The 13805-nt window shown below is 40.6% G+C and overlaps 1 protein-coding gene across 1 annotated transcript in view; it reads right to left on the reverse strand.

Moving 5' to 3' along the window:
* Window positions 1-5863: 5863 nt before the first annotated feature.
* INSIG1 (insulin induced gene 1) overlaps window positions 5864-13805 on the reverse strand; it is a gene marked incomplete at its 5' end in the record, with an annotated part of 8851 nt that continues 909 nt past the window's right edge. The window contains 4 exons of the mRNA XM_010007058.1: window positions 5864-6729; window positions 10369-10468; window positions 10946-11112; window positions 11803-11927. Coding sequence (XP_010005360.1) covers window positions 6700-6729; window positions 10369-10468; window positions 10946-11112; window positions 11803-11927 — 422 coding nt within the window. The remainder of the gene's footprint in view (window positions 6730-10368; window positions 10469-10945; window positions 11113-11802; window positions 11928-13805) is intronic.

Below are 13805 nucleotides of genomic sequence, written 5' to 3' on the forward strand. Positions count from 1 at the left end.
TAAGTCTCACTGCGGATCTGATGGGAAAGCCTCATTCATCAGTTCCAGTCTTGGGCTACTTGTTCTACCAACTTCATAGCTTCATGTTCAAACTACCCTCACCTGGCTGCACCTTCCAGGAGATTTCTCCTTCTCATGATGATGAGCTGTGGGTGTGATGACGCTGAAGTATCTGTGCATTGTTGGCTTCAGGGTCTGCTTCCAGTGTTTGATTGTTGTGCAAAATCCTGAAACCCTGGTATTTCTCAGCTTAAACACTCACCAACATCTTTTGTTGATGTATTACTGGACATCAGGGGTGGGGTTCAAAACTGAAGCCTAGTGCCGTCTGAGATGTCCCACATCATCTGTGTGGCTGCTGCTCTTGGCTTTGGATCTCTTGTGCCTGACATACCAGCTCCCTAGGGAAGTCTTGAATACCCTGGGGTGTCTATAGCAGATGTTTGGGTTTTGTAAATAGGTCCCGCCAAGAGAAGCACAGGTCCCCAGGTCTTCAAATCTGTATTTAGTAAGGACTCATTTGTACCATGGTAGGACTCTCATCCCAGCAGCACTACAAGCTGTTTGTGTAAAGATGAAATAAAAAAGTAAGCAATGAAGTCTGGATCTGCCCTGGTGATACAAAGTATTTTTTTTTGCATGAAAAGAAAAAAATCTGATAAAAACCTAAGTAAAATCATCAGGACTGATTATCCTGTTAGGTCCTGTTAGATATCATTACTATCTGCAGCTGATAACTCCTACTACTGTGTGGCTCTTTTTCTGATGTTTTTAATAGCTTTTACTCAACTTTTTCCAAGATAACCTTAGGCAAGATGCTTGGGGGGTCACCTAAGCGAGGCCTGGAGGAAGGAGAATATTTTAACACCCTGTCTCAGGGCAGGAATAATGACAATGGCTCCTGAATGGTTAAAAAATGCTTTATTCAACATTTGGCTTAAAATACAAGTATGGCCAATTTTGGAGTAGCAGATGTTTTGATTAAAAAGCTTATAATCTAACAACGAGGTAAGACAAAAAACACCGAACAACAAAGTCTTAACAATGAAGTAAGAGGAAGAGAAGAAATGGAAAAGAGAAAGAAAGGAGAAAGAATGAGGAAAGGTAAATATCACCACCCTTGGATCCACCAAAGAGTAGTTGTCTGGTTTCCTCCAGCAGCAGGTGTGGACCTGGGGCTGCTCTCCCCCTCTTCTTAGAACCTTGTCAGAGAACCCCTGTGCATGAGTTCTAGGGTTTTCACAAAAGTTTTTCAGGGGAAATGGAGGGGTTGTCATGGGTGGCCTGCCACCCCATGACATATCCAACTGGTATGCACCCTTTGTTCTGGGCATACTTTGTGAGCCTTGGTTATACCACCTTTATGTTTCAGAACTGGTGGTGAAATATCTGCTACACAACCCTCAGAAAACTTCCCAGAAACAATTCACTACCCCACCTCTGCAAAGCATGTCCTGTTTCAGCTGCTCGTGGTCATCTGTCTTGTTTTTTTGGGACAAAATTGTCCAAAATTTTACCAGTCTCTCACAAGGTGCATCAGCAAAACAAGGAAAAATGAGCTTGCAAAGAAGTTAATTGCTGCAGAGTTCTGCATGGAAATGAATGAGCTCTGCTGGTCTGGGCAAGATCTCTGTTGCACAAGAGAGCCCTTGAAGTTTTGACTTCTGCCCTGTTTACTTTGCTAGTGCTGGGTTTTAGTACTCCTGGTGACTTTCTCAGCTCAAGCTCTGCATCTGTAATCAGCTTCACAGAGATTTTTGGGATACGCTGTGTGATCCTTGCAGGGTATAATTTAGAGTGGGCTTCTGCAATGCTGGCTGGGATGTGCTGCATCTCCTTCCTACAACAGCTTGCTTCACCTCTTGCAGCAACAGCAAATTGCCTGCAGAACTCAGAGCCTGTTGCTCAGCCCATCAGCACAGCTCCATGCAGTGCCCAGGGTCCAACACTGCAGGGTCCTTCTGGAAGAGCTCAGCAGCACAGCTCTCTACCAAAAGGACCTTCCCCTCCCAAGTCTGCCAGCTGCACACCAGGAGTGAGCAGGGATCGTGGACAAGTTTTCTTGCTGGTGGATGACACCAGGTTCAGATTATATTTAGCACTCAATTCAACAGTAGCTTGTTTTTTATAAAGCCATAACAATGCAATAGGTTTAGAAACTGAATGACAGCTTGTAGGTTTCAGAGTTAACACAGAGCCTGAGGTACCTGTGCCCTAAGAGCTGCTACTGGGATTTGTGGCAGTCTCCAGTACAACGTGACAGCCATGCAGCTGGCCCTGCAGAGCTGCTCTTCTGAGCCAGGGGAGAACAGCTGAGAAAATCTGGGGTTTGTTTTTTTATGTTTGAAAACCCAAACAAACCAAACGCTTCAGTTCTTTTTCTGAAATGCAATTGTCAGAACAAGGCAGAGATTCTGCAGGACAACCCAGCTCCCTGCTTGCTCTGAGGTGAGGGATGCAGGTCCTTCCAGCAAGCTATTTTATTGTGAAAAGATGTTCAAAAACAGGCAAGAAAAGAGAGGGGAGGGAAGCCTTGAACTAGCTGAGTAAAATCCCAGAATGAAAAGGTCCAGACAGCATAGTGTGCAAACCAGAAATCCAGCACAGGTCTCTGCTGCCATGGGGTGGTGTAGAGAAGGATGAAGTCCAAAGGGTGAGGAAGGCAGTATTTTAATCCCTAGGAAACACAGCAAGTCAGTGCCCTCATCTGATACAAAATAGAACAAAATAATAGCACTCAAATGACTTGATACACAGGCATGACTTACTGTAATACAGAAAACACGATTTGCAGCTGGAGAAAAAATTTACTCAGTATAACTCACGTGAGCTCTGACCCTTTAGGACTTTCTGAGCACTAATGCATTATTTATAGAAATCATGATATACACTTTAAATTCAGTCCTAGAAAATGAAGCAGATGAGGCCAGTAGCACCAGCACCACCTACCAACTTTCTTATCACACAGATAGGCATGAGAACTGTGGTTTTACTGCATACATCATTCCTTTGTCTCCAGTTGCAGCCCATCAAGATGGAAAATCATCACCACACAAGAAGAGGATTTAGATGCAGGGGAAGGACTACAAACTAGGTATGGGGCAACCCATGTGGTAATTCATTGCCCAGAGAAACCACCATCACCAAAGGTGCCTTTTCTTGACCTTATAGCTGGAAGAACCTATGATCACCCACAGGTTTCCCAGATAGGGCCCTCAATGGTCTCTTATCTAGAAGCATGCTTTGTTCAATTACTCCAGCATGTACTGCTTTGTTCTGATGAATTTTGGAGCTACTCTGATGTGCAGTAAGGCATCGGAGACTTAATTTCATTATTCATCTCAATATGTTCCTGTTGTATTCAGAGAACAGACTATGGGCCCTCCTGTGGCTAATTTAGCACCTGCAAATCCCCATGCTTAAAGCCAAAGGCTGAATAACCTGCTGAATGAAATTGCAGGAACTATCCACAGGTGAAATAATTAATGCTGGGAAGACTCTTCTTTTCCTTTATAAACTTTATACACACTCTTCTGTCTCAAAAGGAGACCATCATGTTCTCATTCTCCAAGACCAGGCTGTATTTCACTTTTTTTTTCCTTTTTAATATCTTTTATTCATTTTGATAAAACCTGAGCAGAGTTTGAGGGAAAGCAATGTACCTGGAGGAGCTGGGCCACCCTCAGGCTGGAGCTGTTAAGGGCTACCTCCTCAGATGACATGGAACATCCACTTCAGTTACCAAGGTAGCACAGGCTATCTATGCTAAAGTACTTATGAACTTTCTAACGAAGGCTTTTTGAGTTAAACCACTACTCTGCACTGATGTGGATGAAGATGGCTCAAAACCCCACCCTACTCTTTTCAGCACAAATGCAGCAGGTTCTAGAAGTCTGAAATAAGTATTTAAGTGCAGTAATATTGAAGACTTTTTTTTGTCTGAATTTGCCTTCCCTGAATCAGATTCAAGTTTTAGAATGGCTCAGCCTTACCAGCCCTGCTTACTGTTTGCACCCTTTCAGATGCTTCAGAGCTCAGTCATCATTACTGCAGATAACCAAGACACAACAGGAACTAACATGTTTACCCTGCCCCCTCCACATTTTGTTTCAAATTACAAAATTCAGCATCATGGAAGATGATGATAATAAGATTCTGTACCTTAAGTCACATAACCATAGCATATGCTTATGCCATTTTCTTGGCACAATAGAAGATTTTGTTTCTTTGAGTGTTTAATCCAAGCTGGATACCCCTCTAAAAAATCATCTCTAAATTCAGTTTAGGATTTTTTTGTTGTTGTTTTAAACCACTGAGTATGCATGACTGAATATTTGTTATGCAACCATAACAACTGTCCTTTTAAAAAAAATAATTCCTGCATAATGTGAATACAGAGAATCCAAGGCAAACATGACTTGATCTTAAAACTTTAATAGTAAAAAAAGTGTAAAACCAAACACACTGCTGAAAACTTATCAGTAAGAATGAGAATTTAAGTGTTCAAATTCAGAATAGTGCAAATTTTCTTTACTTCCCCCCCTGCCTTTTCCAAACAAATCACTTTGGTCAAGATACTCAGAAATATTGGCAAAATATGAACTTTTTGACTTACATTTTTGGCTGCATTATTTCTAACACATACAGTTTTAGTTTCACTCTTTACAAAAAAAAATACTTGTCTACCAGTCAAACAGCTGTAGAGATCACTGTCACCTCTAACTTACATCTGGTTTTATAACTTTTTGAAATTGGTTTCAAGATGATTACAAAACTGTCTCCCCAGCAGGTAGCATATTTTAGAAGAGCTGAGCTGATCCAGTCCTGATCTGAGGACCTAATTTCTTCAAGTAGTCCTACAAAATGTGATTATTTAGGTTTTAAACATTTGAGGAAGGATCTCATACCAATTAAATGACTCAATTTACACCAAACTAAGATTAGAATTGTGGTCTGGTCTGTAATACAGACTTCATGCTAAACTTTTCCTGCTACAAAAAAAAAGCACAAGCAGCAGTTACAGCATTGCCTTAGAAGAGTGAAAACAGCCAGAACTCTGCTACCTTCCCTCAATATCATTTTGATGGGTAAGTCTTTAGCTGATGCCTCTAACTGTATCTGAAGCCATGTGAGATTGGAAATTAACACAAAAAATAATAATAATTGCATAATACAAAAAGGCAAATCCATAAAAGTTTACAAGTACACCATAACCACAAAATTGGAGTAGTTCTAAAAATTTGGGTTCAATGAAAGATACAACAAAACTAGCTTTACTAGTTAAATAAATTATTGCTCCATTTGACTCCATGCAGCATTGAAATGAACTCAGAACCTTTTTCTCTTTAATCTCTCATCAGAAATGTTTGATTGAAGAGAACATGAGGCTCAGATTTACTGTACATTGCACTTCAACTTTAAGACCTAATACTTGCTATTTAGGTCTCCTGTGGTCTAAGCTATCAAATGAATACGTTGTGCTCACCAGAACTAAGTATTAAGAAACACCAAATGTTTAATGTAGTGACATAAGCACTTTTTTTTTTTTTAAAGAAGGCAATCACAGATTGCAAGTTCTATAGGGTTGTGAAAAAAACAAGTAGTGATCTCTGTCAGAAACTGAACTGAGAAAAAGAGCTGTTTGCTATTCTTTACATACAGTTTAAATCACATTTTAGGCCTGCTTCTGCTGCCAATCCTTTCAGTCAAAATCCCAACTCAAACAGAAGCAAGATCAAAGACACCTCAAGGAGGAAACTGCAGATCTAGGGAGCCTGGGGCACGTACTCCATGGCCAAGCAATGGCCTGCAACACACATTTTTTCAGTGACACCAGACACCCAAGACCTCCTTCAGTGAGATCCTGAAGCAGGTGTCTTGATATTAAGCAGGAATACTCACACACTTCAAGATTTCTTATTGACTGGAGCCAGAACTTGAGTCTTGCCAATCTGCCTGAAAGCTTCAGAAGTAATGAAACTTCCAGTCAGAATTTCCTAGGAAAGTTGACGTTAGAACAAGATTGTCTTCTGTGTTCACCTATTGTACTGAAATAATTTAGAAACCCCCACCTAGGTGACTTCCAACTTTTCAACCCTCCAGCCTTCTCCATTGTGAAAGACAGAAACTTAATGCAGCATTACCAGTAAGGGCATGATTCCTTCATAAGACTCCTAAAAGCATTAGTGCAATGCCTTTAACCTGTTTTGATCACTCTTATTTTTAAATAACCCTATTTTTAAAAAAGATTTGGATAAATACTATTCCTATTAAACCATACTTCATCATTGTTAAGCACCATCAATCTACTTCCTTTGGGCACTGATACAAGAGCTTGTAATTAAATTTCAGTTTCAAGGCTTTAAAGTATGGCAGCTGCTTCAATAACTTAGACTGGAATCTAATACTTGGAAAACTGCCACTTAGCCTGAACAGTTGTATGCAACTTGGGTGTTAAACTCTTCCAGAGAACAGCCATATGCAAATGCTTATGTGGTAAATCAGGGTGAGATTTCAAGATAAGCAGTTAATTTCACTTGGCTATTCTAAGAGTGGATTAATATTTTTTTTCCACAAGTAATTTGTGCAGTGAGCCCATAAAGAGATTATTTTGTTTTCTAAATAATCTTCAATTTATAACAGGAACACATCTTTGTAAAGTTGCTTTCACACTGGCACTGTGCTCTCTTCTTTGAAGATTTAGTCATTGTGTGGTTTCTCTGGAATACCCTATGGATAAAAAAAACCAACAAAAAATACATGTTATCATTTAATACCATCTGATAAGTGAGTACATTATGCAGTATTTTCAATTATTACATAGTTCACTATCTTCAGTTAGGCTACAACAAACAAATGGCTTATTATAAAAGCTCAACAAGGATGTGCTCCTTAGATGTGGGATTAAAAAGTCACTATGGGTCTGTGCTGCCTCCATTAGTGCATCTGATCAATCCATCTACCCAACTGCACTGCTTTTGATAAGACTTTGTTAGCTTTCCTCCCTATCTCAGTTAATTTCTTAGCAGAAGGTGCACAGTGCTTCACTTAATGAGCATTAATTAATCTTTTAACAGCCATCTTTCAAACTGTCTTCAGGAGCAAGTTACTTTATTTTCCAATGAAAGCCTGGTACCTGACAGACTTACCCATTTCCTCCTAAGTCCCTTTTCCAGTATGGCTGGATGGGGCTATGAGCAACCTGGTCTAGAGGGAGCTGTCCCTGCCCATGCAAAGGGGTTGGAACTAGATGCTTTTTAAGGTCCTTTCCAATTCAAACCATTGAACGATTCCATGAAACTCCATAGTATGTTAGTGTAAGAAATTTAACCATCTTCTGTTTTAAAGAATGTTTTTGCAAGTACTGAATGTGTTGATAGCTCTGCAGCCTCAAGCACTAACAAACAATAGATATCTGTGAGGTCCAAGTTGTGAATACCTTTGCCAGAAGTTGAGAATGATGGCTACAGCTCAAAATGAAGTGTTGCCATCCATTTAGCCCAGCTGATGAGTTTAGGTGTCATAATGAGCAGTGAGAGCTGATGGTGGCAGCAGCACCTTCACCTTTTATTTTCAAATCAAGGTATTAAAGAAAATGTTGGATTTCATCCTCTAGCTGATAGCAAAAAAAAACAACAAAACAAACCAAACACAACCACAAACAAAACCCAAACCCCTCTGCTAACAGCAGGTTTGTTTAAAGGTAGCACTGGATTTGGTTACTGCATGTGACCATGTAGAAGCCTTCCAGTATCTGAAAGAGGCCTACAAGAAAGCTGGGAAGGACTATTTACAAGGGCTTGTAGCAAGAGGACAAGGGGTAATGGATCAAAACTGGAAGAGGGGAGATTTAGATTAGACATTAGGAAGAAATTCTTTACTGTGAGGGTTGTGAGATTCTGGAACAGGTTACCCAGGGAAGCTGTGGCTGACCCATCCCTGGAAGTGTTTGAGGCCAGGTTGGATGGGGCTTTGAGCAACCTGGTCTAGTGGGAGGTGTCCCTGCCAATGCAGAGGGGTTGGAACTAGATGATCTTTAAGGTCTCTTCCAACCCAAACCATTCTGTGATTCTATGTAAGGTCACTTGAAATCAAGTGACTGAAAAGCAATAAGCACCTCCAAGCTAAGGTATTTCAGGATGTGCAGGGATGTCTCAGGGACACTTCTAATTCTAATTTATTTTCTAACTGCAAAAGTTAGGCAGGGGCTGAGGAAAAAGCAAGGCAACTTGACTCCACTGTAGTATCTTCCACAGGTGCCACCATCTGCTCTGGACATGTCCAGAAAATACCTACTGTTTGATCTGCAACGTATGCAGCCAAACAGCTCAGGGACTACAGAGGAACACAGCTACAAAAATAACTGCTGTATTGGGGTTTAGTTTTGTTTTATTTTTTAAAAAAAGCAATATTCCATCTTTTTGCCACACTGCAAATGGCTGACAAGACAGACTGATGCTTTTGGGTGAGAAAACCTGATAGACTGAATGCTACCATTCTGTATTGGAAGTGGAATTCTTTGAATTTCCAGCACTGAATGCTTCACAGTGACTTGCAGAAATGGTCCTACAAAAATGCTGGGCTTCTCCAAGTTTTTCCAGACTAAGTAATGGCAGTGAAAACATGTGAGAGGATACTTCTAGATAACCAAGGAACACTTCGCCTTGCCAATTTCCCTCTTTCTTCGTAAGGAATAAGACAAGATAGGCAGGAAAGCTGCAGGTGGGAGCCAGTCTGATTTTAACTACATTCAGGTGAGATGTTCGGTGAAAAGAAATCAAAGGAAAAAAAGTCCTATGTGCCCAAATTTATCTTAGCTCTTTCTTCAAGGCTCCTTTGCTTTCTAACACAAGCAACACAACGACTAGATGTAGTGTACATGCCAATGTGAAATGCAGAACTGCAGCATATAACTGACTAGAATTTCATCCTGAGACTTTGCTTGCAATAGCAAAGCTTAAATAAAACTATATTAATGTAGCTTTCTCACCTAATGTGAGTGGCAAATTTCAAGAGAGAAATTATACCTTCTCTTCCCCCAATACATGTGGTCCCAAGAAAAACACCACTCAGATAACATGCATCACTGAGATGTGAAGGAGGGAGCACTGAGCTTGTACTTTAGAGAACCTCAGAGGAAACCAAAACTGACCGTGAGGTTAAGATTCTGACCACAGTTCCAGGAAATCTGTAACTTGGTCTCAAGCTAGCATAAGAGAAAAACTTCAAGAATAGGAATTGATTTGACCCATGTTTTTGTTTTGTTTTAAACAGCCTTTTCTAAAAGAGGTTATTGTTAATTTATTGTAACTGAGAACCCTCTATACAAAAGAAAATAGTCTTTAATCTTAGCCAGTGGTGGTCAAGCAACCCAGCTCTCTTCCCCAGCTTATTTGCAAGCCTGTCCATCTGCAGCACCAGGTTCAGACTGTCCACATTAGAAGTACATTAGCATTCACCCACTGGGTTAGCAAAGCTAGGCAGAAGAGACAGAAAGCCTGTTCCAGGCAAAACATTAGCTTCAGACTAATCTTCTTACTCACTCCTGCTTCAGTCCCCAAAAGCAGGTCTCCTCCTTACTGAACAGTTCAGAGACTAATATTTCAGGAACTATCAAGTCTATAAATGCTCTCCTGTCAGTAAAAATTAAAGGCACATAAGCCACAGCAGCCTTAGAGAAGCAAAATACTTTCCAGGATAAAGGACTTATGTAGCAAAGAAGGCAGAAGTGAAATCAATACAGTATTAATTATTACTATCCATCACTGTCAGAACACTTCACAACAAAGCCTGATGTGCAAGCATACAGCTGGGTTTACTCTTAAGTATGCTGCAAGGAAATGATTACTTAAAAACCTAGCAAATGAGATAATTTATATTCTATTATCCCATATATGGAGTGATACTTGAACTACATCTTAAGTGACCAGAAAGGGTGTATTTGATTCTAGAGTGGTGAAATTTAATGCTATATAGGGTCATTTCCTTCCATCTACATAAGAAGAATGCTTTACTCCATATGTAATTAGAGAAAGCCCATCTGTGTCTCAGTTCTCTAGCTACCTTAGCTACTAATTCAAAGTACTGACAGATTAGGGGTGATTAAGATTCTGACCAGAAGTAGCAAACTGACTTGTCTTATTCAGGTGGTGACTGGACAAAGTGAAATACAGAAGATACTCGAACAGACAATTTCTTCTCTACTAGCAACTCAGGTTGTGCACTTGTATTTCAGCTCTTCAGAATACACCTATTTATTTCTGACAATTTGTGAGTCATACCCTTATTACAGGCACAGTTTGTTTTTAGACTAGCAACAATGGAAGGTATTTGGATTTTTAAAGGAAATGCTAATTATGCAGTAATTACCATAGCCAGTTGGCGTCCTATGTTTCCTACAGTCACACCTCCTGAGAAGAATATACATGGAAGCCATGAACGGATGTAAAGAAAATCTGGGGATGTATACCTAGTAAACAAAAGGAATAAGTTAGAGAAGTTATTATCATCACCTTACATACTGTTAGCAAGATGTTACAGAATTTTCTGCCTGAGCCCAAACCAAAAAAACACCCGAGTAACACAGAAGAAACAGGGAGACCAAACCAAGTCTGTTAACTTCATACATTTCTAAAACCCAATGTCCTAGCCAGCCAAGTTTAGGAAGTATCTCTACTGAGAGCCAGTTATTGATATATCAAGCTAGGAAAAGTTCAGTTTGCTGAGCTGCTACCATCTCAACACACATCCCAATTTGTCTGTTTCCCACCCTCCACTCCCACTTCTCAATCTGGTAATTTTGAACAACTGGACAATTAGCTGCCTTAGACAAAACGTCTTATTATAACAACATACCACATGTTAATAACTAACTTCCAGTGCACGTACACACCTGCTTTTAGTAAAGACAAGAGAGTTAGAATACTATTTTAAAACCATAACTTACTGATAAACACCATTATATACAAGAAACTGGGTTATAAGAGTTGCTACAAAGGCTATTGTAATTCCAAGTCCGAGACCACTTCTTGAACGATCGAACGTCCACCAAAGACCCAGAGATAAGGCTGCTAGAGTCAGGGACAGCTGGACGTTGTTTGCAAAATCTAGTTTCTGGAAAAAAGATGTTAAGGATAATCCTTTTAAGTCTGCAGACATCCTCCTGCTGAGACTGAAGCAGGGAGAACTCAAACTGAAAGTGAGCGTGGTTCTGTTTCTCTAAATATAATACATCACAGATCTGGTTTTCAGACCTGTTGAGCAACCTGCCTGTTGCTGACTTTGACTGGAGTGTGAGTGCAAAGGCAACATCAGATTTTGCCACACTGAGCATCTAAATAATATACCATATTGTAATATATTTAAATGTTATGGATTTTTGTCTCAAGCAGCCCCATTATCCCTGGTGATTTAGGTCTTCTGCTCAAACCCTCATTATCCCACACTAAGAACACTCTTACCAAATAGTTCAGCACAGTTCACTAGTTACTTGTGTTAAGTATCAGGTGTAGACAACATACAGATTAAAATAACACAACTTACACTCTTATACTTGCAGTTACACCAAACACACTATGATGTCTACCCCTCCTCCCTCCCAAAGCGCCTCCCAGCTACTTAAGTGAACTGTGTTACCTGTCTTTCACTACTGCAGATCTCTGCCTCTTTCACTACTGCAAAAGTTTGTCTCTGCCAGTAGTGCCATCCTTACCTTTGGAATTCTCCCAGGTATGAATGAGAGAGACTGTTTCATGACAACAGACTAAGCACATCAAGCAACAATGGGCACTAGTTCAAGGATACAGCACTTGCGTGATTGATGCCAACAAACACTGCTATGCATCGCATGACGCTGGCCCACTCTCTCTTGAACTTGTGTGGTTCCCCCAGGTGGCTGTCAATGCAAGGATACAGCAGGCCCACCACAGCTGTAAGAGATGCAACAACTACTGTTACTAACCACTATCAAATGATTCATTCCATGTTACTAAATATTAGTTTGGCAAAGAAGTGCCTGCCAAAGTACCCAGGTGCTTATCACGCTGCTGGAAGCCTGATGAAGGAAAAACAATTATTACCCTCCTGCTTTAGAAATAAAAAAGCAACAAACCACCCCACTCTAAAAAGCAATGTCCTGTTTGAACTTAAAGCTTAGATGTATTACCAGTGTTAAGGTACCCGACTTTAAGCTCCTTTTCTACAATGATAGTATCTCATTTGACATCCTGAGCAGATGTTTGTTTTGTTCCCAAAAAAACAACACCACATAACAAAAAACACAGTGAGGAATGGAATGTGTGTTTATTGCTCACGTGCAGGGCAGACAGTTTTATGATCTTGACTCATCAGCTGTGAGTCAGGCCCTGAATTAAATATTTGCCTGGACTCAGTTTCTTGGCAGAGCTGCTTTCCCTCCTTCTGCTGGGCTGTAAGTCAGCTAGTGCTGCCAAACTAACCAGATGAATTTTGATGCCAAATAGAAGCAGAGATGAATTTAAAGACACACCCACCATCAGCCACATTTATGTCAAGGAAAAAAAAACAACCCATGCTACCAACCAGGCAAAGTTTTTATCCTCATGCAGCACTTTCTCAGCCTTAGCAGCCTGCAAACTGCCTGCAGAAGAAACACACTGGCTAATGTTAGCTCAGTTGCCAGCAGAAACACTAGATGAGTTTCATTCTTCTAAGCCTTGAAACTCCAAATTTTGTCACCAATGCCAGAATTAGACACTTTAACTGTATGGAACATCTGTTTGTTTCTTCTCCTATCCCTTCACCCCCACCCCTACCTCCTGAAAGAAATAACCTCTACTTTAAGAAGGTTACAAGACACACCATTCTCAGAAAAACATGTGACCTTATGCTGAAACAGTTTAATTGTTCTAATGCCATTATCAGGGCTTTTACCTAATGATAACAGCTAAATGCCAAAGTTTAATCCACCTGGGACTATGGGACTCTGAGATCTCTCATTGAAGAACATCTTAAATACTTTTTACTGTGCAGTTTATCATTCATTCATGTTTATGGCTTATCATTCATACTCTCCTACTATGTAAGGTACAAACAGCATGTGACACTATCACTGCATAAAAACAAACAAACATGGAAGACTTGTTTAAAGTATCATAGAATGGTCTGAGTTGGAAGGGACCTTTAAGATCATCTAGTTCCAACCCCCCTTCATGGGCAGGGACACCTCCCCCTGGCCCAGTTTGCTCTAAGCCCCATCCAACCTGGCCCTGAACACCTCCAGGCATCTACAGCATCTCTGGGCAACCTGTTTCAGTGTTTCACCACCCTCACTGTAAAAAATTTCTTCCTAAAATCTAATCTAAACCTACCCTCTTTTAGTTTAAAACCGTTATCCCTTGTCCTATCACTCCACACCCTTGTAAACAATTCCTCTTCAGCTTTCAAGTGTAAATTAAAAAGTACTTTTAATGCAAGTAGAAAAAAATTACAATGGATTTCCTAAGATTTAATGCAATTTTAATGCCCCAACCCTTCACCAAGGCCTTATTTTGCTTTGACAAGGACAGCAGGAAGCTATTAACACTAATGCACCAGGTCAGTGCTGCGACAAGCACAGCAGAGCTGCTGCAGCAGCCAGCACTTCAGTGCGGGTTTAGGGAAGTATTTGGCACTGACACACCTGGAGGCACCTAACGTGATGCTGCAGCTGCCCCGAAAAGGTGCTCTGAGGGACCTCAGGAAGGCTGTAGGGACCCGAGAAATGCTACAGGGGCCTCGGGCAGGCTGTGGGCTCTCTGGGGGGGCTACAGGGATGCTGCAGGTACACC

The sequence above is a fragment of the Chaetura pelagica genome, unplaced genomic scaffold (assembly GCF_000747805.2).
Source record: "Chaetura pelagica isolate M959 unplaced genomic scaffold, ChaPel_1.0 scaffold17, whole genome shotgun sequence".
NCBI classification, from domain to species: domain Eukaryota; kingdom Metazoa; phylum Chordata; class Aves; order Apodiformes; family Apodidae; genus Chaetura; species Chaetura pelagica.